The sequence below is a fragment of the Grus americana genome, chromosome 20 (assembly GCF_028858705.1).
Source record: "Grus americana isolate bGruAme1 chromosome 20, bGruAme1.mat, whole genome shotgun sequence".
Taxonomy (NCBI): domain Eukaryota; kingdom Metazoa; phylum Chordata; class Aves; order Gruiformes; family Gruidae; genus Grus; species Grus americana.
This window is the reverse complement of record NC_072871.1, coordinates 932262-955843: the sequence shown is the minus strand read 5'-3', so window position 1 is coordinate 955843 and position 23582 is coordinate 932262. Positions and strand designations below refer to the sequence as shown.

The following is a 23582-nucleotide window of genomic DNA, read 5'->3' as shown; positions in this document are numbered from 1 at the left end:
GCAGCCACACATACACGGGCACCGAGGCACATGCACACACACACATGCACACACCGCTTTCCCCCTCCCCGCCACTTGCATCAGGCAGGATACTTAACAAAGGACCTTTCTTCTGCCGGTTCCTTTTTGTATCTCAAGTTCCTCCTTCTTCTCCACCCGTGAGTCACCCAGCCTCTCCCCTTTCCCACTCGCCTCTCCTCCCTGCGGGAATCAAGCCCCGTCCCGCGAGCGCATGCCTTCAGGCCATTTTGCTATGGAAAGAAAAAATTGCATTTAGCTGGAATCTTAATTTTTCGCAAGGAGGGGGTGGCTGCACCCATTTTGGGGAGAAAGATGGGTGTTTTTTCGTGGTCTGATGACTAGCCATAAAAAGATCCCCCCAGGGCAGCAGAGCGACTCCAGGATCGCCTCGGCCGTTCTCTGTGCAAATGGGCGACGGCCAAGGTGTTGCCACTTAGCAAAGCGAGGCTGCAGCTAGGAATTTCTCAGAGGCTCCATTTTAATATTAGCTAGTCCCCTACATGAAAGAGTGACCCCGTGAGATGCTCCCCAGCACGTGTACCGGAGAGACAGGAGCATGTTGGCTCCCGCCCCTGCCCCAGCAGCTCCCCAGTGAGGGGTCCTGGTGAAGCACAAGACTGGGCAGAGCAGGGCAGCCCCGAGGACCCCACGCAACGCTCGGGGGGACCCCAGACCTCCCTGTGGCAGGAGGCAGGGTGTAGAGCCACGCAGGGTAGCCACAGTGCCAGAGCCACCAGCAGCACTGCGGGGGCCACAGTCACCACTGACCAACACAAGATGGGTAAAATCCCCCCGGGAGCCCAGCAAAATGGCAGCCCTCCTGGGTAGCGTGGTAAAGGGCTGGGCAAACGTCACTGGAGAGGGTCCGCGCTGCAGCACACGAGACCCACCAAGACCCTTTCCTGCCCTGGCACTGATTTGGGTCCCCAGAAAGCAGCACAAGATGCTCCATGCCACCCGCTCTTGCAGCAGGGCTGGACAGGGCTTCCAGTTCAGTGTTTGGAGTTAGGAGAGTGGAACTGGGAGAGGAAGGGAGTATGGAAGGAGGAAGGGAGAAAATAACTGCCCGGTTGTAAATCCCTGCCTGGGGAGGAAGGACTTTTTTCTTGCCTTTTGAAGGGTATTTCTGCTCTCCCTGTTTGCTGGCTGGTGGGACTGTGGCTGGGGAGGTCTTTCCCAGGAAGCGTTTGCCAAGCCCCCCCATCCACAAGGAGTGCAGAACCCCAAATCCAGGCCACATCTCCAGCACAGGCTGTATTTTCACATTAGCAATTGATGCACAGTTTATCACAAGTCAACCACACTGCACATCTCCTCACCTGCATGAAAGGGTAGTCAAAGCAGAGTCGTTCAAGCAAGGAGGTGAAACGCCCTGGCCTCAAAGCACAGCTTGATCTGGCACCAGAGAGATGCCAAAACCCAGCCAGACCCTCCAAACACAGGTTCAGCCGTGGGCTGGGCTGATGAGTCACAGGCTTTGTCTTGTAGCAATCCCAGAGCAGAGAGGGGCTCGCTCAGCAGGCGACGCGGCTGCCACACTCTGCAGAAGCTGCGCGGCGCTTCTGGGTGTCCTCCCTGCCCAGCTGTAGGGTGCTTGGAGAGTGTCTGCAACGACCTCTGCACAAGCCTGGATTGCATTGGGAAGGGGACCTCAGCCAGCAGCGGGTTTCGGCTGTTGCATCACCCCCAAGAGATACCCTGTAGGGACACATGGGATGTAAGTAGAGGTGGGGGCAAGCACCAGAACTGCCTAACACTTCTTTCTCCTTGTCTGTGTATTTGTGTGTTGCAGCAATATCATCCCACCGACATCACTGGCCAGCTCAACCTCTCCGACCCCTCAGTCAGCACTGTGGTGTGACCTTCTCCCCGAGGGCCATCAGTCCTTGCCCAACACAGTCGGAAGGCACAGCCGGGACTGCCTTTCAAGGGACACTGATGGGTTCTTCTGGGTGAGATGGGAGGAAAGCATCCTTCATCCATACACAGTGACTTCATTGTATATCTCCCTCCCTTCCTAGGCCTGCTGCCCTCCTCGTGTCCCAGAATGCACGGCAGAACCAGGACACGGTTTGGACTTCACTGTACAAAGATAAATGCTTCCAACCAGTGCTGTTGATAATCAGTATTGCCACTGGATGGCTACGTGCAAGGGGAAAGGACTTCAAAAGGCACATGGTGCCTGCCCTCCCACAGTAGCAGGGAAGAGCTGGTGCCAGACTATAAACGTGTGCTTCACTTTGCAGGCTTCAGGCTCCTCAGCACATGCACGTCCCTTCAGACGTGTCCTCCACATCTCCCACCACCCCGGAGGGCTCCAGTGCAATGTGCTCGTGGTCGCAAGCAGCTGGAGCAGCTGGCGCAGTTTGGCAGGTTGGGCACGTGTTCCTGCTGTGCTGAGTGACCCCCCTTTGCAGCAGGAGCTGGAAGATGTGTGCTCTGCTCCTCGTAGGGGACGAACCCCCTGTTCCTCCTTCCCATCAGCCCATGGCTATGACTTGGCTCCTGTACATGGTCTGTTTGAAGCAGGAGTGCTCCCAGCTGTGCAGCCCACGATCCTGTGCTAAACGTGGTACTCTGGAGCTCATAACATGTTGGCCAAGATCCTGGCTCCCCACCTCTCCTGCACTGAAGACATTGCCAGGACCTGGCCATGGCCAGCATGTAGCTCTCACACTGTGGATCTCCTGGCCAGGAAGATCTCAAAGGCAATGGCTCTGGATGGTTGCATTGACCTTTAGCCAAGCTCCACACTGCCTCAGCACCAGCAATGCAAGGAGACATGCTGCTGGCTGGTCATGGCTTACTGTGTGCTGCAGTCTCTGCAGCAGCCACCCAGCCTGCCTGCAGGGTCGGGGCACCATAGCAGGCACTGGCAGCTTCCCTGCCACGCTCACCTGCAGTTCAAGCTTGCCAGCAGCTCCCGCAGCAGCCCTGAAGCCCCAGCTCATGTGGCTGCATCTGCCTGAACCTGGAGACATGGAAACTGCATCCCAGTCCAGGAGAAGGGAACCAAACGAGACAGGCGGACGCCGTTCCTCCCCACACCTTCCTCCCCTCAAACATATGTGCCCATGTGCCAGCATCCCTGAGCACCCTCCCTGTGAGTGCTGTGAGCGGGTGTGGAGACACCAGCATCGGGGAAGCATCTGGCACCAGCCAGGCTGATGATGAGCAGCTACAGCACGTGCACAGGCAACATCCCATCCCGCCTCCTGTGAAGGTGGAAAATCCACCTGCAACGTGATACCAAGCTCCAGTGGCATGAACTGCCTTCTCCTTGCCCCAGCTGAGCAGATGGGGCTTCCCCCTGAGCGTCGGCAGCCTTTGCAGGCAGGATTTTCAGACAGCAGCTGAGGTCTGTGAGCATCGTCCCACTGACTGCAGTGGCTCCGTCAAGTTCATCTCACTCCAGCTGAGAAATTGGACCCATTCTACTTTATACGTCAATGTAACATTAATACCAAGTTTTTGCAACAGCTCAGTAAAGTCTAGACTGGATCATGAAGTGGTTTATTCCAGTGCTGCGTGCCTCTTTCCGTCTCTGCCTTCTGGCAAAGCTGGCAGGGAGTCCCGTGCTGAATCAGAGCCTCACCCTGCACTGCTGCAGGGTTTGCAAACAGTAAAAGGTGGAGGGATGGGGAGGGTTGGAGAAGACAGCAGGGAGAAAGGCCAGGAGCTGCGGGGGAAGATCAAGAGGGAAGGGGCATCACCATTCTGGCATGCCAGGCTGATGGACAGCCTGGACACCCAGTGCCAGCCTGGCAGTGGAGAGCCGGAGACAGTCCGAAACCACCCAAATACCAGCACCACGCAAGCTGCCTCTCACACCCACCTCCATCCAGGGGAAAAACAGCCCCTGCCACTGCTGAGCTCCCTGGCTCCTAGGAGCCAGCCTGGGGCACTGCCAGAGGGGCTGGCCTTTGGGAACAGAGGGCAGACCGCAGGGATGAAAGTGCCTGGGGAAGACCCTGCACATCAGTCCATCTGCAGGGAGGTGCCCTGAGGGATTTGCAAAACGCAGCTCCCCTGGGCTGAACTGAAAGCCACATCACTCCTTCACAGCATATTGCCTATGTGCTGAGACCACCAGCCCAACCTCCATGGGGGTCCCAGTCTCAGGATGATCAGGATGTTCAGGTGCCCACGCAGGGTGACAAGCAAGGTCCTAGCTCCAAATGGGAAGCCCAGGCCTTCTTGGGGAGGACCGAGTGCTGTCACTAGAGAAGGCCTGGGAGAGCTGGGATTGCTCCTGGGAAAGGCACTGTACAAGGGGCTGATCCCGGCAGAGGACCTGCAGCCGTCCCAGGGGCAGGGCTGGTAACACGGCAGGAGCTGCTGCTTTCACCAGCTCCCCACAGCCTCACACCCTGTGCTGGGGAGAAGCACCACGGGAAGAGCCGAGTGGGAATGGAGTGGTGTGGCAGAATGCTGGGTCAGTTTTTCTCTTGAAAATAAAAATGGGAGCAAGCCACAACTGAGGTGGCATCTGATTTATTCTCTGCTTGATTTATGTAACCCTTTCCAAGTGCTTGCCAAAGGATGCATTGACCCCCACCGCATCCCTGGCTTGTCCCTCAGCTCTTGCATGGGCAAGAGATCGAGCAAACGGAGGGATGCTGATGGCCACAGTTATCTTGTGGCTCTTACTGCCTTGCAATGGGTAAGAACTCATGCCAGAAAGGGCTGTTGCTCCATCTGGAGAGAATCATCCATCACCGCAGCTTATGCTTTCCTCTGGAGCACACTCCAGCTCCTTCCAGGCCACCTCCCAGTAGCTCACTAAGCATTTCCATGCAATGCTGGGGAGAAGCTTTTCCACAGGGGAGGGCAGGAGGCGGCAGGGCAGGGAGATGCAGGGGCAGCCCCAGCCCCTTTTTGTGGGCGATGGGAGGTGAGGCAGCAGCAAGCACTGCAGGCTCTGGGCTGTAAACCCACATGAGCGTTTTTGTCCCTGCTCCCATCACTGAGCTAACCGTAGACCTCTGCCTTGGATGAGCTTTAGCCTAAGGGAAAAGCTATTGGGCGAGGAACTGCTGTGCAGCTTCACCCATCCTTTGGCAGCCCCTTTGCCAAACCACATCAGCGGGAGCTCAAGGCTTTGTCTCTTTCCAACCCTGACCCTAAACCTCAGCCTCACCCTAGATCTTGGTTGTTGGCTGAGACTTCTCAGCATCAACAGCTCTGTCTCAAGGAAAAAAAAAAAACTTTTGAAAGAAGCATTTTTCTACCTGCCCTGTCCTTGGGCAGCACATGGAGGGGTCTGGGGCTTTCTGAAAGTCCCATGGAGGCTCTGGAGTGCCCTAAAAGCACCCAGAGATTGTCAGGTGCACCAAAAAGCACACGGAGAGCTCTGGTGTGCATCAAAAGGCAAACCAATGCCTGTCAGGACACAGAGAGCCAAATGGGTGGTGCTTGGATACACGAAAAGCCAAGCCAAAGGGTCTTGAGGGCACAGAAAGGCACAATGAGGCTGCTGGGGTCACTGACTGGCAGATGGGGAGTGCTGGGGGCACCAAAAGGCCCAAGGAGGGCCTTGGGGCAAACTGAAAGGCACACAGAGGCTCCTGGGCTGCACTGAAAGGCACCCAGAGGAATATGGTGTGTCCTGAGGTGTACACAGGGGCTCCCAGGATGCACCAAAAGTCACTCGGAGGCACACAGTACATCCTGAAATGCACGCTGAGGCCCCTGGGCAGCAGAAGGGGCAGGACAGGGTGAGCTGGAGAAGAAGAATCACCTGACCCTCCCCAGGAAGGGGATGTGCAGGTCCAAGTGTGGCTTGGGGCTGCAAAATGGAGAGCAGCTGCGGTCAGACCGTGCCCTGCAGAGGGGCTGAGCTGGAGGCTGCTCCCCCCTCCGCAGCAGGACAGAGGGAGCTTGGCATCATCTCGGGGGACTCTGGGAGGAGGAAGAAAAGTGATTTCCAGGAACAGAGCATCCTCTCACCGGTCCACAGGGAAATGTTTGCAACAGGGGGGGTGAAGACAGCTGGAGAAGGGCACAGACCACGGCCTGTCCAGGGCTAAAACCTGGTTGCCCTGCTGCAGTGGCCCTTGCAGATGCCGGGTCTCCTCCAGAAGTGGGGTTCCTTGCGCAGGTTGTTGTAAACGACTATGATGGAGCCCATGAAGGTGCAGAAGAAGATGCTGGCCATGAAGGAGAATGGTCCAATGATCAGGAAGGCGATGTATTGTTGGGTGGACAGTGAAGTGTCCTGGCATTGCCTGAAGGACTCATTCCCTAAGGCCATGATTGGATAATGGTTCAGCTGCTCCGGGACTCTGCAGAGGAGCAAACTCTTCTCTGGAAGAGAAAAGCAGTGCTGATGGGCACACTGGGCAGCTGGGGCAAGGCAGGTGTCAAGGACAGAGGGGATGGAAGGTCTGTATGGGACAGACAGAACCAGGGCAGGAGGACAGGGGCCAGGTTGACCAAGATAGCCCAGGGAAGGGTACAAAGAAGTGAAGGTTCAGAGCTCATCCACGCCCTGCATCCCAGGGAGTGGGATGGGATGGGATGGGATGGGATGGGATGGGATGGGATGGATGGGGAGGTGGGCACAGTTTTGGTGAAGGCACTGGAAAATAGGTTTGGGGCAGGATAGGATGGAGCAGGGCAGTAGATGGGGCAGGCAAGGTGGTGGGCCTGGTTCCCAGGGGGCAAATGTGGGGAGCTGTGAGCAGTGGATGCCCATCACTGAGTCGTTGCCCAGCCCTCCTCTCCAGGCAATCCCTGCTGGTGACCAAGGACCAAGGGTGAGCACCAGGGACCAGACCCAGGGATGCATCCACCCAAGTGGGCACAGGAGCCATGTCCTGAGGACAGGTCCTGGGGAACCTCACCATACCCCCATGGGCACTGACCACACGAGCCCATGGCCAGCTGGCAGCCAGTGTGCTGAGCCCAGTCTCAGCCCCAACAGGATGACCAGCCAGCATGGAGCGGGTGGGGGGCTTGGAGACACGGTCCTCCGGGCACTCACCTCGCACTTTTTCCCTGTTGTGGCTGAGCCAGCGCCAGAGGGGCAGGATGCCGCAGCTGCACACCCAGGGGTTGTCCTGCAGGAGAAGGGCTTGGAGCTGGGGCAGGGCACGCAGCACCCTGGGCTCCAGCTCCCTCAGCCTGTTGCTGCCCAGGTTGAGCTTGGCCAGGTTGGTGAGGGGCAGGAAGGTTTCAGGGCTGAGCACGGTGAGGTAGTTGTTGCTGAGATCCAGCTCCTGCAGTGCCCCGAGCCCCACCAGTGCCTGGCTGTGGATCAGCTCCAGGTGGTTGTGGGGCAGGCTGAGCAGCAGCAGTCCCGGCAAGGGAGGGAAGGAGCGCGGCCTCAGCACCGTGATGAAGTTGTAGCCAAGCCACAGGGTGCTGGTGTTGGCCGACAAGCTCTGCGGCACCTCTCTGAGGCCATGCTCGCTGCAGTCCGCCTCCCCCAAGGAGCAGCGGCAGGCGGCAGGGCAGGCTGGCGAGGGCAGTGGGCGCAGGAGAAGCAGGCAGACCAGTACGGTGCTGGGGCCCCTCCAGCAGCCCATGGCAGCTGAGGGCTCCCCGACCTCCAGTGCTGGGATTCCCCCACAGGCAGGATCCCTGGTGTCCGTTGCCTTGCCCAACCACCCGTGCCTGCCTGGCACTCTTGGGTGAGCCCGGTGGTGCCGAGCAGAGGTGCCGGGCAGTGCCTGGCAGCAAAGGGAGTGGGTGGACTTGCAGCCGTGCGCATTCCCCCCTGCACCACTTGCTGCCACCCTCTGTCTGCAAACCTGGAACAGGCTGTGCTCCCAGCCCCAGTCTTCCTTGGGGTGGAGCTGCACTTTTTTCAGCAAATATTTTTGCAGTGATGCCTGCCCTGGCAAGGTGTGGAGCCATGCCCTTGTCCCTCCCTCTGCCAGGCACTGCTCCAGCCAGGTAAGCAGCCAGCTCTGCATGGCATGGGATTAACTGCTTGTGTGCGCTGCAGGCTGGAGAGCTGGAAAAAAGCAAAACCAGGTCCATCTCTTGGCCTCTGTCCTCCCCATGGGGCATCCCCCATGGGTGTGCTGCCTCACTAGCCACGTACAGAGGGGTGTATGGACACAGGACACAGAGGGGTGTATGTCCCACATAGATGGCTGGGGTGGGACAAAGCTTAAATCGTATCATCGGCAGGTCTAACCCTGTCTTCTGTGCTGGCCCACCATGCCCAGAGATCCTCAGTGGGGAGCTCTGCTGGGAGCCACAGGCCACCCCTCTGAGACCAGCTTGTGGCCAGGCTCTGTTTGCCCGTGGCAGGAGACCACAAGCCATGCCAAAATGAGGAGGGTTGGGATGTGAGTCCCATGAGCCACCCTCCTCCTCCTCGGCAGGATCACACAGCTGCTTGCATGCTGGGGGACACTCAGGAGCCCCCACATGAGGAGGTATGGGAAAGGTGAGCTTGCTGGGCTACAGCCGCCCAAAACTTGTTTACCCTCGCCCCGGCACAGCAGCACTGGTACGAGAGGGCTCAAAGTCTGCCTCCACCCTGTTTACACCTGCTCCTGTTTCAAAGCTGCCTGAAGCTCTGCAGCAGAAGGCTGGAGAGGAGAGGAGTCACCGCCCAGCACCCACCATCCCTAGCAGAACTCAGCAGACACGACCGGCAGCACCTCATCCCACCCGCAACATGGAGGGGGGGCCCAGAGCAGAGACACCATCCTCCACTCACACCCTTGCAGCAGCTTTGGACCCTGGCGGTCACAGTTCTGGAGGAATCCCTGGCACCTCTGTCCCACAGTCAAAGGGCAGGAAGGGCAGCAGGGTAGCACATGGCTGCGCCCCACGCCAGGACCAGGATGTTCCCAAATCTGAGGCAGAAGCAGCAGGCAGACCAGTTTATTAATAGCACCCAGAGGAGCTTTGGTTTGTTTATCTATCCTGCAGCAAACCGAGTTTGCTGCATTAATCCCCATCTGGAAATAATTCAGAGGAATCCTCTAGCCCAGCCCAGCCCAGCCCCGAAGCAGGGCACAAACCCACAGCCACATGGGGCTGCAGCACCAGTTCATCCCTCCAGCAACTGCGGGCTATATGGGGATCTGAATTTTTAGGGAGCCCCATCCCAAAACACTTTTCCTCCCCAGGTGTTGCATTGCCCACTGCCTGCAGCCATCTGGGATCAGGTGAGAAGTGCAAAATTAATTGGAAAAAACCCCAAAACTATTAAAAGCAAGTCCATTTCCAGCTTTTGTGCTCAGAGAGCCCAGGAGGCTGTGAACCCATCTTAGCTCCTCTGCAAACCCCTCACTGCAGCCTGCTGCACACCCCCATGGCATATGGCAAGAGATGTCCCCAGTGTCCTACCTGCCAGGGACACTGGCCAAGCGCAGGACTGGTGCTGGTTGTGCCTGGCCCCACTCTTGTTTTGCATACATTGGCTGCACCCCACTGCAATCACTGGCTGGTGACCCTTTGAGGTCCTGAACCCCAGCAGAGCCACCACTGTCCCTTCACACACGCTGCCAGTGCTTGGCAGAACGTGCATCCCTCTCACTGTCCCCTTCTCTGGAATGGGGCACCCAGCACCCTGCAGGAGAGCCCAGGTCCCCATCCCCCACCAGGGCTGCACCCGCTGGTGCCCCGCTCTCCCGCTGTGATGCCTCCTCCTGTTTTGGGCTCCTGATGGAACAGTGCAGCCTGACCCCAGGCCAGCACTGGGAGAGGCTGCTCCAAGCATCCTCTGTGCAAGGACAGCTTAGGGGGCCTGTGCTGACCGATGGAGGAGTCCCCCAAGGCACAGGGCTCAACACCAGCCCTGCTCTGGCCAAGGGGTGTAAATCACGGTGCCCAGCCAGCACATCACGACCGTTCCTGCAATGAGGTGATGGAGGGGCAGATAAACTCCTTTAGAGACCAGCCACTAGCTGGGAGCACCAGGGACACAGGCAGAGGAACACTGCAAGGGCCAAGCTTCACAGCTTGGTTCTGGTGCTGGGGAATGTGTTGGAGCAGGGGTGGGAGCATAGAGGCAAGAACCCGGAGCGAGGGACAGGGAGCCATGGGTCTTTGTCACCCTCCACTGTTGGAAAGCTAGGACCCAAGGAGCCGGGCTGAGCACAGAGACCTGCTGGCATCTTTGTGTGGAGCTGTGCCCAGGGGAGGGATGGGCCCTTCCCAAACTCTTTCCACCACACACCGTGGAGTATTTGGGGAGAGATGAAGATGGAGGGGAATGTGCTTTAAGACTCTTTGTCAGCTTTTATCCCTTTTATCTTTGAATGCTTTAATTTATTTCATGCTTCCATGTAATTAAAGATCCGAGACAGGCAGATAGCTACCCCATGGAGTCCCTGAACCACACTATGCTTCTGCTGTCCCCCCTGGGCACCTCTGCCCTGGAGCATCCCTGGTGGCCCTGCTCCCATGGCAGGAGCTCCCGGGGTTGGGCTCTGCTGGGAACATCTCAGCTCTGACTTTTTTTACGGCAGGTGACACCAAGTGGCAGAATTGTGCATGGGCGCTACGCATGGTGTGGGTGCCGTGCACGGTGTGGGTGCTGAGCACGGTGTGGGTGCTGTGCATGGGGTGGGCGCTGGACTCCAGCTACAGTGCTGGCACCCAGTGCAGGGAACAGCCAGGCACCAGGACTGCCCAGGGTGCACGAGGTCACTGCTGGCCCCAGGGAGCCGCAGGCTGGGGTCCCCTGCTGAGCCCCAGGGGGCAGCCAGTGGTGCCTGATGCTAGGATATTGCAGGAGCTCGTAAACCACATGGAAAACAGATGCAGAAAATGGGCTCTGAGGAAGGACCACAAGAGCTGCCCAGGCAACCCCAAGCCCTGCCCAAGAACTATATCAGTATCACCCTGCTGCACCCCAGTCCTCCCCGTTTGGCCTCTGTTAAATGCAGTCCCAGCTGTTTGGGCTCTCGGCCTTGCACCTCCTGTTCAGAGTCAGGCAGGGAAAGCCATGCAAAGAGATGACCTGGAAAAACAGCCGAGGGACTTCTCTACGGGCTGCATGCAGGTGTGCAGGCAGGGAGGTGGGGAGAGGGTCAGGCAGGAAAACCAAACCTGGCACAAGCCATGGAGCACAAGGCCAAGCAGGAGTTCCTATGGGTTCTGTCATCCTCGATTTCAACTGTCTGGCTACCCCAACACCCAAATTTCTCATGCAAACAGCAAACAGAGCAAACAAAGGAAAGAAATGTGGCAGGGCAGGTCATTTTTCCCTGTCCCATCCCCACCACAGGCAGGGCTTGTCCCAAGGTAGCTGGAGGCTTACCAACAAATATGACCAAGACATGCAGCCCAGCAGGGTCAACAGAGAGTTGTTTAATAGGCACAAAGCTTTCAGGGTGCCAGACACTGTCCCCAGAGCATCACTGTGTTGCTGTACTGTGCCAGGCTCCCATGTCCCCTGCCTGGGGGATGCTTGGCAGGGGTGTCACATGGAGAAGCCGGGTGCGAGCAAGCCCTGGGACAGGGGCCAGGGAACATCCGTGATGGCTCAACCAGGTTTCTGAGTTGTCAGAGGGGTGGGTGGGCAGGATGAGAGAGTGAGGGCATCCTCATCCCCGCTGTTGCACCCCAAATCCCAGCAAGCTGAAGCCCTTCCCAGGCTGCCAGCACAGCCCCACTGCTACTGTCCACATGTGGGTCTGGGGCATGGCGTGAGGTCCCCAAAAGTGTTCCCAGGCTACCCCCCACGAGCTCATCTGCCCACGCACTGCCAGCAGCCCCCTCCTCACGCTCAGCTCTCAAAGGCCGCTGTCATCCCGCAGCACAGGCACAGCCGGCAGCAGCTGTGTCGCGGGAATGGCACCGGGGGCAGTGAGTCTTGGCACAGCCCCGCCGGCTGCTGGGTGACCACCTTCTCTTTGCATGAGCCCTTGGTGGCCAAGTCAGGCTGGGACCTGCCAGCCATCCGGGGATGCTCCTTGTCAGCTTTCACGGTGAGAAAGGTGGCCAGGTCAAGGTCAAGCATGGCGACGCCGCCACGTGGCGTGGGTGTATTTTGGCGGCGCTGCGGGCAGGGGATCCAGCGCTGCTCATTGGCAATGGCATCAAGGCGTTTCAGGCAGGCTTGGCAGAAGGTATGGCCGCAGTAGAGCCGGCGCGGCAGCCGGCCACACAGGTCGTAGGAGGAGTAGCAGATGATGCACTCAACCCGCTGGCTGCCCCAGCTCGGGGTGCGCGAGTGCGTCCCCACACACAGCCCTGCGTCCTCTGCCCGGGGGCTGCTGCCGGCCTGGGACATGCTGGGGAGGGTGAGAGGAGCCATCAGACCCATGGCCCGGGTGTGGGATGCCACCTCTGAGCGCATCATCTGATGTGTGGGAGACATGAGGACCAGACCCATGTGGGCAGGTCCCTCCCTGCCCAACATCCCTGCCTGCTGCCTGTATGCCTCATGGTCAGCCCTGCATAGAAAAGCAGGACCCTGCCACTACAGATGGCTCTGCCTGCATCCAAGGGGGACGCATTTTCCCTGGTGCCACCCTGCATCTCTGCTGGGAGGTCTGCCAATTGCCCTTTATGTACCGTGAGGGATCAGGACTGTTTGGACCTCAGCAGCCTGCCTGGGCTCTGGGTTGGGGGGGATGGGGGGTGGGTAGGAGTGTGTCAGCCAGGCAGTGCCACAGCCCTGCGCCTTGCCATGGCACAGCTGTCAGCAGCGGAGGACCTGGGAATGGGCACATAGGCTGGCAGGGGGGACTTGAGGAGCCCAGCCTCATCTTAAGGGGGGGCCTGGTACCCACCAGCATATTTGCAAACCTCTCCTGGAAGCCACCACTCCCTCTCTGCAGGTGACCTCAAGCATTTTGATATGTGCAGGCATCACTCTCTTCCCCTCCTCCTCTGTCCCCCATCCCTACCTGTCCTGAGATGCTCCCCCAGGGCCTCAGGGAAGGTGGCAGAAGGGCTGTGCCGTTCCGGGGCGCTGTGGCCGTTCCGTGGAGAGCATCAGGGGCCTGAGCAACCAGCAGCTCCCCAGCCAGGTCCCGGCAGCTGCTGGTGGCTGTGGAAGTGGGAAGAGGCTCACCTTTCAGAGACAGGCGCGCTATCGGATCTGCTGCCGGGAGGCCAAGCCTGGGAGATTGGGTTACAAGCAGCCACATAACAAAGACCTCCGAAATCTAAGCCCCAGGAGCAGTCATTAACCATCCATCTCTGCTTCATTAGTAGAAGAAACCATCCCCATGAGGCCAAGGAGCTCTGGGCTTCACTGTGGGTGGAGAGGGCTTGAACATCGACCATACCTGGATGGCAGCTTCAGAGTCCTCCACATCCTCAGCCATCTCCTGTGGCCAGGCACATCTAGGCAGATGTTGGCCAGCGAGGATACCCCATTGCACTCCAGCCCACGCATCCCCAGGTGGCCTGGGCTGCAGGGACAGCTGCGACCGGAGTGGGAGGGCACAGTGAGGCTCCAGGGGGGGAGTGGAGGGGCTGGGGCTGGCGCAGGGACGCTGAGGCTCCAGCCTGGTCCAAGCTGGCAGTGCCCACGCGTGGGGTGGTGCTCCTCGTCCGGTGCCTGGGGGTGACCGCTGCCACAGACACATCCGTGACCCGCCCCTGCTCTTCCATCTGGGGCTGCAGGCTCTTGCACTGGGGGCTGAGTTACCCTCGGCTCTGCCAGAGCCATGCTCAGCACCAGGCTGGGGAGAGCTCAGCACCCCTCGGTGACACCTGCAAGGTTCATGACAATGCATGACCCAGGGGAGGTGACAGCACCAGGCTGGTGGCAGGTTCAGTCCCTGCAGCTTGCCAGCCCCCTGCACGGCCCTTGGTCTAGCAGCAATGCCACAGCCTCTGCACAGAGGGGAAGGTTTAAAACAGGGCGTGTGGTAAGGGGACACGTCCTGGACCCAGGATCCTGGAGGAGAAAAGCACATCCTGGAGCCAGGGCAGGACTGCCAGGACACCCAGCAGCATTTCTGCGTGGGAGCAGGAGAGGGCAGCAGCTCCTGCTCCAGGCAGGAGCAGGCAGCAATGCAGGCAGGGAGACAGGCAGCGCTCTCCTGTGCTACCTGCTTACCAAACACTTCCGCAGCCCTGGGGCCATGTTTCCAGCACTCCTCAGCAGCAAGAATTGGGAGTTTTGGAAACCGAGAGCCTCACAGGGTCACCAGGCTCTGCAGAAAAACTCAACACCTTGATGCCGGTGCTTGGGAGCAAGGCAGCAGAGCCAGCAGCACAGCCCCTTTGGGGGCACAGTGGCCATACCCTGACACAGAATCCTGATACATCCTCTGTCACAGATTTCCCCAGGCAGTGCACGTGGGGTGCATGTGCCCTTGGGTCCACAGGTGCAGGGATGGCACCCCATGGCAGGCCTTTACCCTCCCCTTGCTGGGCTGGCGGCAGGCAGCTGGCTTGGGACGGGCCATGCTGGGCCAAACCCACTGGCTGAGGTGGGGACAAGGGCTGTGTGCCCTGGGCGGATCAGGAACCACCCGCGTGGGATTCCCACTGTGCCCTGACATCTCAGGGTACCACCCTGTGTTCCTTGGGGGGTGGGTGGCAGCACCTGGGATGCCGGCAGCCAGGGCAGAGCTGGTGCCCAGACAGGCACAGCGTGCTCCCTCCGAAGCCGTGTGCTCAGGGATGTGCAGGCAGCTGGGTGCCTGGGGATGTTAGCATGTCCCAAAGCTGGCAAGAAGTCACTCTCCCACCCAAAGCACAGTGGTGGCCTGGCTCACGTGCCGCAGGGCAAGGTACGGAGCCAGCAGGCGTCAGTCCCTTTGGGCCATAGGAAGCCCTGCCCAAATAGACTGTATGGGTGAGAGGGATGGACTTGGCTCCATGCACAGCTGGGGGTACCCCTGGCACTGCTCAGGGGCACTGACCCTCCCTTGGCTGCCTCTCCTTGAAGAAATGTGCGCATGCGTGCGCACACACACACACACCCCCACCCTCCCTGTCCTCCTACCGCATTCCATCCCCTGCCCATCCCCTGCCCATCAGCCCTCATGTCCCCCTCCCAGATGCCAGCAGAGCCGTGTCCTGTCGATGGGCTGTGCCCAGCTGCCCTCAGCCACTTCTGCCCATTGCATGCAAGTCCCTGGTGCGGGATTGCGCACCCCAGCTCACCCACCCTGCACCCCACAGGCAGGGCTTGGGGTGGGGGAGCCCTCCGTGACATGGGCTGTGCATCTGCCAAGCTGTGCAGGGTGACACGGAGGGGCATGCTGCCTGAAACCAGCCTCCAGCCCTGCCAAAACACCCGAATCCAGGCACAAAGAAGGCATATCTGCAATCAGCAACTACACACATGGGTGGGAAATATATTTTCTTGTTCCCAGGACTCATCCCTGAGAGCTGCAGGGACCTTTGGCACAGCGGGGCAGGGAGCAGCACCCTCAGGAGAGGGCAAAGGTCTGAACCAGATGAGCCAGAGCTGTGCATCACCACCCACGCTGCAGATAAAGGAGGTGGCAATCACCCAGCACAACCCTTTGCACCCCTGAGCACTTGTGAAAGATGAAACGCACCCATGGGACTCTGCATGCAGCTGCTCATGTCACCCTGAGGCAGAATCCCCTGTCCACGCCACCCCCCCACCCCGGGCTTTGCTGCTGCCTCCAGCTTAATCATTGCCCCGGTGTCAGGCAGGCAGTGCTCTGCCCTGCCTGGCCTCTCCCACCTGGTTTGCCATTGCCCCAAGGTTAGGCACCGTGAAGGCAGTGGTGACACATGGCACTGCCGGCAGATGCTGCACCCTGCCACTGCCTTGCCAGGGCCAGGCCATCCCTCACCCCCACCCCTGCTGATGCCCAGCCCCACCAGCTCTGCCAAAGGCACCACACCCCCCTAGGGGACAGTTTTCCCTCCCCCAAACTGTGTTTGTCCCTGCAGAGCATGTCGGATCCCCAGCGCACCGAGCTGCCTCTGCGGGATGCAGGTTTCAGCCAAGACAACGTGGTGACACCACGTCCCTGCCCAGCTGCGCGGCGGGTGGGCTCTGCAGGGCAGGGCTGCCGTCAGGGCCATGAAAGCAAACAAGGGGTGGACCTGCCTGTCCCCATGCCAGCATTGCCCACGCCCAGGCAGGGCGAACAAGAGTGCTCCTTGTGCAGGGCGGGCGGCATGCAGCCGTGTCCCTGCCAACCTCCTCCGGCAAGATGCACACCCCCCAGCCACCCACCAGCATGGGACCTGGGCCAGGCAGAGGGGTCAGGGTGGGGGGGGACTGTCAGGGCTCTGCCCTGCACCTCTGCCAAGCCACTGCCACCCCAGCCCAGAAGCTCCCAGGGGTGGTGGGATTTCAAGGGTGGTGGGCTTCCAGGCAGCGGTGGACTCCCAGTGCTGGTGGGCTCCCAGGGGTTGTGGGCTCCCAGGGGTGGTGGGCTCTGTTCTGGTGGGATCTCAGTGGTGGTGGGATCCTGGTGGTGATGGTCTTCCAGGCAGTGGTGGGCTCTCAGTGCTGGTGGGCTCCCAGGGGGTTGCAGCCAGCTGTGGCAGTGCCACAAAGCCCACCCAGCTGGCCCAGCCAGGAACCGCCCCCTTCCCCAGCCCCCCCAAAGCCTGGCTTTCTCTTTGCAAAAGACAGGACAGTCATCCAGCTTGGCAGGGTCGGGCTGAGCACCAGCCAGCGTCCCCAGGCAGGCAGGAGCAGGCTGTACTGGAAACGCCTGGCCGAGGGGAGCGTCAGGCCCAGGCTGGCAGCAGGGCGGCAGGCAGCAGCGAGCTGAAGAGCTCAGTGTGCCGCTGCTGCTGCCGCAAGTCAGCAGTGCAACGGTTAAGCCTGGTTTTGAGGGGAGAGGAGAGGGCTTTGTGCCCCCTGCACTGCCCTTACATAACCCGCCAGGATAAGCAAGAAGTAGCACGGGAATCCCGGAAAACCCAGGGCGGAGGGAAAAGGCGTACCTTGGCAGGGGAGGAGACGGCTGTAATTTTATTTGCAGCACCCTGAAGTCATCTGCTAACACACACACTGTTTCCAAGCCCCTGCCCCTGCAGACCTGTTTCTGCAGCAGCCGCGGTGCTTACGCAGCTGCCGCCTGGCAGCACGGCCGCCCGTGGGATGCCAACACAACGGCAGGCTTGTTCCAGGTCGGCGGCGCCAGCCCCAGCCAAAAACCCAGCCTGGAGCCGCCCCACCATGCTGTGAAGAGGCCAGCGGGCTCCTCACCCGCCTTCCTCAATGCCCAGGGGGTCACAGAAGGTGAATGATGGGGATCTGCGTCCCAAACGGGGTGCCCCAGTGCTACCCCGCTGCTGGAACTGAGCCAGCCCTCCGCACTGGACCCAGCCCCAAGGTGCTGTGGAGCACCGAGCCAGGATGCAGCTGGGGCAAGGGGTTGTGCCCAGCACCCCACAAGCCTGGCAGGGGCCAGGGGTTTCCTGGCACTGGGACGTTAACACCCACACCCATGCTGTGCTGTCAGGCGCTGCCCTGGAGCCCTGCCCAGCACTCTGCCACGCTTTGCCTGTCTGTCCTTCCTGTCTCCTTCCCTCTGTCCCATGGGCAGTGTGGCGAGGAGGAGAAGCACCTAGCTGGAGCTTGGCACAGGGTGCTGCAGCGTCCCCATGATGGGTGGGGGACACTGCTCAGTTCTGGGGAGGTGAGTCCCCATCCCATCTGGGGCATGTCCCTGGCTCCTCTCCACGGCTCCAAGACAGCAACGATGATGCCTTCCTCTGCCAGATGCACAGGACTGCCACCATCCAAACCTACCCTCTGGCAGGATCTCAGGCTCAAAGTGCTGCCCCATCCCCAGTGTAGACACTTCTCGATGGCATCTGCGTTGGCACACATCATCCTCAAGGCTCCCAGGCCTCAGCGGGGCAGAGGGGACCTGTCCTTCTCTCCCATGCCCCAAACTGGGCTCTCAGGACCTGGCAGGTGCCCATCACCGGCATATCTGGCTGCAGAGCTCACGGATGAAAAGCAGTGGCAGAGTTCAGGCAGTGCCACCTCTCAGCTGCCAGCTCTGCCGGGCACCAGGTCAGCTCCCCAGGGTGTCCAGGCTGGGCATCCACGTCCCCATAAGGCCATCTGGCCCCATCCCATGGTCAGCACTTTCCACGGGTGCAGCGAGGGCCCTTAGGAGACAACGCAGCAGCACTTTCTGCAGCAAGGGCAGCACTTGCAGCAGCCGCATCCCCCGCTGGCCTCCTGCTCCTGGCCCTTGGGTGGCTTGTCCAGGGTGACAGTGTAGAAGGAGTTGGGCGATTCCCCGTTGGGCATCTTCAGGCTGGCATAGGGGTTGTAGGGACGGGACCAGGACTTCTCCGTGGAAATGGTTGGGCTGTTCCAGCTGCCCTCCTGCTCCTCCACACCGTAGGTGGGCACGGCTGCAGGGTTGGCGATGATGGTGGGCTCGTCCTTCAGGTAGCAAGTGATGAAGCTTTGCTGGAACTGGTCCCGCGGGATGTTGATGCTGGCGTAGGGGTTTTCCAGGCTGACCCCACGATCCATCTCCCTGCTCATTGTCAGCACGTGTGGCCCTGCCGGCGTTGCCCACCTCCTGCAAGACAGAGACCCCCATTAACCTGGAGTGCGGGGGGTGTCAGTGCTGGGGTTGTTCTCATGGCATTGGGAAGGGACCCCCAGCAGACCCCACTGGTTTGGGAGCAGGGTGCAGAGCTGTGCTCCCCCGTTCCTGCCAATCCCAAGGCACCCCAACATGCAACCTGTACACTGCAGCCATGTGGCCCTGATGGCAGAGCCGAGAGGGGAGGCAGGAGGGGGTGATGCCTGGGCAGGGAGACATGGGAGTGGGCAGGGTGCTGGGGGGGAAGGGGGTGCTGGGTGGGAGACAGGGTGCAGGTAGGGCAGTGGGATGGGGTAGGGGCTTCTGGGGGGACACAGGTCTCAGAGGTGGGGTGCAGGCACTGGGGCGAGGAGGGGGAGAAAGGGGGTGTGGGGGGAAGGAGAGGCAGAGGCGGAGGAAGGAGAGGACAGGACATGGGCGGTAGGGAGAGGGGCAGGTGACGCGGCAGTCGAGGGGGGGAGAAGGGGAACCGGGGCTGGGGGGCTGGGGAAGGGGGGCAGGCAGGGGAAGGGGAGCAGGCAGGAGAAGGAGGGCAGGCAGGGCGCGGTAGGTGCCGGGCAGCAGAGGGGAGGAAGGGCAGGGGGAGCAGGCAGGGAGCGGGGAGCCGGTCGCTCCCGGCACTCACCGACCGCGCAGCTCCGGCCGGCTGCGGGGCCGCTCTGCCGCCCGCTGCGCTTCCTCCTGCACACACGGCCCGCCCCGCCCGGCACCGCCCCGGCCCGACACCGACCGCCCGGCACGGCAAGGCACCCACCGCCGCGGCACGGCGCCCACCGCCCGGCACGGCACGGCACCCACCGCCCGGCACCCACCGCCCCGGCACGGCACCCACTTCCCAGCACGACACGGCGCCCACCGCCCGGCACGGCACCCACCGCCCGGCACCCACCGCCCCGGCACGGCACCCACTTCCCAGCACGACACGGCACCCCCCGCCCCGGCACCCCCCGCCCCGGCACACACCGCCCGGTCCCGACCGCCCCGGCACCCCCCCGCCCGCCCGGCCCTGCCGGCGCCTGCACTGGACACTGGCACCAGGCAGGGGGCACAAGGAACTGCGCACCAGTACCAGGCACCGGACACTGGGTGGGGGGCACTGGGCAATGGGAACTGGGCACTGGCAGCAGAAATGGACAGGGGCACTGGGCACCGGGCAAGACCACCAGTACCAAGCATCGTGCACTAGGCACCAGCACTAGCCACTGGTACCAGACACTGGGCACTGGCTCTGGCACCAGGCAGTGGATACCAGCACCAGCACGGGCACTGGTATCGTGCACTGGCACCAACACCACACAGTGTGCACCGCACAGCAGGCAGTGGTACCATGCACTGGCACCAGTACAGGCACCAGTACTGTCCACTGGCACCGGCACCAGCACCGTGTGCCATGCGCGGGGCAGCGAGCTCCAGCACCGTGCACTGGCACCAGCATTGGCACCACACCCTGGCGCTGGGCGGCAGACAGGGGTGGGGGGGCACCACACACCATGGGCCTGTAGGAAGCAGCAACCACCAAGCACCAGGCAGTAGGCAGAGGGTACTGAGTACCATGCACAGGTCCTGAGTGCTGAGCAGGGGACACCAGGCACCTGCACCCACTGCACCCCCCGGCAGCCCCCAGACCCACCTGCCAGGCTCTGCTTGCCCCTACGGACACCCAGGTCCCTGCAGCCCAGGGGTCCCTCACACCCTGCCTGGCTGCGCCCCACCTCTCCAGCCCTGACACCCCAATGCCAGGTCTCTGCTGGGGTTCTCATCCCTCCAGATGATCCCTGGGCTCCCGGGAGGGCAGCCAGAGGGGCATGAACCAAGTGTGCTGGACCCAAGCGGTCTGGTGTGTGCCTGGGCATCACGAGGAACCATGGTGGGCTGTCGGCTGTGGTGTGAACCTCTGCCCACCAACAGAGCCTTTTCCGGGACAGGTTTGGGGTGCCTGCCCCCAGGGCGTCATTGGAGGGTGAAACGCATGAGGCGGGATGGAGTGAGGGACATGGCTGGTGCAAGGACAAGGAGAGGGATGCTGGCACATGTGCCAGTCCCTGGAACCAGAAGTGCTGCAAGAGAAAAGATGCAAATTTCCACCTGCAACCAGACAGGAGAGACCCTGTGTGAGCCCCAGCCCTTGGTCCTCCTCTTGTGTGAGGCTTTTTGGAATATCCCAACTGAAAACCCATCCCAAAGGCCAGGCCCCGTTGCCACACTCCCACCATCACAAAGCCAGTGTCCCTGTCCCCATCATCACTGACTGCCAGGGCTCCTCTGGTTCCCTGGTGTTGCCTTGTCCCACTCACTGGTACCTGCTGGGCCCGTGGAGGGGCTCTGGGGCAGCGTCAGCCCTGGCAGGACAGCAGGCAGGGCTGCAGGCAGAGCAGGGCTGCCCACAAGCTCCCCAGGTTTGTGGCTTCCCACCAGCAAGGAAAACACCAGTGCTGATGGCACTGGGCCCAGCACCAGTATGGGGACACAATGTCCCCAACTACCAGAAGCCACCGCTGTTCCCAGCCTTGCCCACAGCCCCGTGGGCCACGGCCACCCCCTGCAGCTCCTCTGCAAGGGGCTGTTCCCCTGGCATCCCCTCCTGCCACCCCCCACAGGGTCGGGGCTTTCAGCTCTGACATGGTCCCAGCACACCTGCCCCACGGCTCCAGTTGTGGCTGGCAGGAGATGGCCATCCCTGGACGGATGTACCTCAGAGCAAGAGCTGAGCCTTGAGGGGACAGAGGGGACCATGGGGACCAGCCTGCCAGGCATGACAGCTGGGTGGAAGGCAGCACAGGAGCATCCCAGCCCCACATCCAGATCTGGCATCCTCCTTCGGGGCAGCGGGAGGTACCAGCCTGGGTCCCCTTGGTGCTGATGTGTCCCCGGGGAAGCTGCAGGGAACGGTGCGGGGACAATGGGAGATGCTGCCAGCCCAGCCTGGGGAAACAAGGCTTGGTGGGGACATGGCACCGCCACAGCTTCACTGCTCTGCTCTGCCCTGGGCAGGACACCCACGTGTGCCCTGTGTGTCCCCTGTGGGTCCTGAATGGGCACTTTGCTGAAGGTTGCAGGACTTCGGGCTTCTCAGGAGGGTCCTTACTGCTGGGTGGCCACAGCCAGCCCTGCCAGGGGTTCCAGTGCGCGATGTTCTGGGTGCTTGGGGACAAAGTGGGTTTTTCTGGGAGCCTGTGCCCAGCCAGTTGTCCTGTCCCCAGGGTGTGGGACACAGCTCCAGTCCTGCAGCTGGACGATATCTCCTGTGCTGGTGGCTGAGCATACCATGGGATGGGACAGCACCTCCACGGGTCACCTACTCCAGCCGCGTCCCCGCCGTGTGACACTGTTGTGATGTCTTCAGCCACTGTCACCCTTCCCATCACCAAACCCCCAAAACTGGCTTGTGCTGAGCCCCAACATCTTCCCCCAAGGGTCCTGTGCAGAAGCCCATCCCTCCTGGGAGCCCCAGGGATGCTGGGGCCAGGGCTGTGCGCATGGGGCCAGGGCAGCCTGGGGTCGGGCACAGGGCAGAGGGTGCCCCAAATTGCAGCTGAATCATCCCGGGATTGAATTAACATTTCCCACGGCACTTTGCATTCCTTCCTTCTGGCCATTGCCACACTTCTCACCTGCACTGAGGAGCTGGGGATACACAGGCTGGCCGGATCCTGCTCTCAGCCATGCCCACCACTGCCCTGCCCACCCAGCCTGGCGTGAGGTGAGTGGGGACACTGGGCTGGGGGCTACACCCTTGGCACCCACAGAGCAAGCAGGAGAGCTCTGGAGAATGATGAGACCCTGCCTGGCCCTGGCAGCACTATCTCTGTGATGGGGGATGGATTCTGGGGGATGCTGAGCTGGCTGGGCACCCAGTGGTCAGAATGCCCTGCTGCCAGCACCCTGCCTGCCTGCCCGCTGTGGCTGGTCCCTCTGTCCTGGAGCCTGCTGGGCTTGCAGCTCCCAAAGTGTGGTTTGCCCTGTAAATAGACTCAGTGACCTCCCAGGGTGTGGAGGGAAGGGAAGAGGGAGGTCTGGGATTTTTTTTTGAGAAGTCAGGAGATCAAAACCTCTTCTGACCAGCTCTAGCACTAGGAGAGGGACCCCATGCAGCTCTGTGCCTCAGTTGCCCCACTGAGGACTGAGAGTAGGGGTGCAGCAGAGCGTGCATCGGGCATAACCAGCATCACAGCACCCAGCTCTTGGGTTTTGAAAGCACCTGCACAGGCATCTCTGTTCCTGCAGGGCTGTCCCCAGGAGAGCCACCGGCAGCCCCTGTCCCTTCGCTGGACCTCGCTGCTGCCAGGTTTTCCCATCTCGAACTGTCTCCCCAGAGAAAAACTCACGTATTTTGCTAAGCAGGCATAAAAAAAGAGGCAGCATCGTCCCAGGTGTCCTGCCGTGACCCCAGCCCTGCCTGCCCGTGCACAGCGCGTCCCAGCTCGTGCGGGGGATGTCGCTGTGGCACTCTCCAGCAGCGAGTTTCTCTTCCTCCCGGTGCCTCAGGACTTGCTCGTTTTGGCTTTTTGCCCCAGATTTTCACACGCAGCCCTGTTCACGAGCGGCTCTGCTCGCAGGGAGCTGCGATGCTGCACGCCTAGCACAGCGGGGGACCCTGAGACCCTGCAGCTCCAGGGAACCCTAAGACCATGCAACAGCACCCGGTGTCCTTGGTGCCATCCCTCTCCTGAGGTGAAACTTGTCTCACAGCACCTCTGAGCTTTTTGGGGTAGGGACATCCCACATGCTGCTGCCCGGGGCTGTGGACCCCACACAAACTCTCTGAGCAGGGTGTTAGCTTTAATCTGAACTGCCTCTGCCCCGGCTGCTGTCCTTCCCTGGCATCTCGCCACAGCAGTTCCCATCTCACAGGCACCTCCTGGATAATCTCGTTCCTCGCAGGCTCCGGCGCCAGCTCTGCAGTGGCTAGGCTGGTTGCAGTCTCATCTCGAGAAAGCCCTTCCAGCCTCCGCTGCTGCTCTCCTGGTCCAGATCTGGCCGCCTTCTCCTTCCCAGCCTCAATTTCCTGATGGCCAATTTGTTCTTGGGCCAACAGCGTCTTTAATAGCTCCTTGCCTCCCGGCCGTGGGCACAGTGGTGACGTACCTGGAACCAGTCCGGCAGCGAGGACTG

The 23582-nt window shown here is 61.0% G+C and overlaps 4 protein-coding genes across 10 annotated transcripts in view; 1 reads left to right on the top strand and 3 right to left on the bottom strand.

Annotated features, from left to right (window-relative positions):
• Positions 1-3529, top strand: part of GRIN1 (glutamate ionotropic receptor NMDA type subunit 1) — a 40238-nt gene extending 36709 nt beyond the window's left edge. For all 7 annotated transcript variants that reach the window (XM_054849013.1, XM_054849012.1, XM_054849018.1 and 4 more), the window contains one exon: positions 1814-3529. In XM_054849013.1, coding sequence (XP_054704988.1) covers positions 1814-1882 — 69 coding nt within the window. In that variant the 3' untranslated portion in view covers positions 1883-3529. The remainder of the gene's footprint in view (positions 1-1813) is intronic.
• Positions 3530-4829: 1300 nt separating this feature from the next.
• On the bottom strand, positions 4830-8658 carry LRRC26 (leucine rich repeat containing 26). Its single transcript, XM_054849156.1, has 3 exons — positions 8650-8658; positions 7007-7694; positions 4830-6327 (listed from the first exon to the last, which is right to left on the bottom strand). The coding sequence occupies exons 1-3, from the start codon at positions 8656-8658 to the stop codon at positions 6047-6049; spliced, it is 978 nt and encodes a 325-aa protein (XP_054705131.1). The 3' UTR covers positions 4830-6046.
• Positions 8659-11719: 3061 nt separating this feature from the next.
• On the bottom strand, positions 11720-12226 carry RNF224 (ring finger protein 224). The gene has a single exon (XM_054849154.1). It carries the CDS (start codon positions 12224-12226, stop codon positions 11720-11722), a length of 507 nt encoding a protein of 168 aa, XP_054705129.1.
• Positions 12227-16900: 4674 nt separating this feature from the next.
• Positions 16901-19128, bottom strand: CYSRT1 (cysteine rich tail 1). The gene is made up of 2 exons (XM_054848854.1): positions 19096-19128; positions 16901-18443 (listed from the first exon to the last, which is right to left on the bottom strand). Exon 2 carries the CDS (start codon positions 18404-18406, stop codon positions 18020-18022), a length of 387 nt encoding a protein of 128 aa, XP_054704829.1. The 5' UTR covers positions 18407-18443; positions 19096-19128; the 3' UTR covers positions 16901-18019.
• Positions 19129-23582: the final 4454 nt, after the last annotated feature.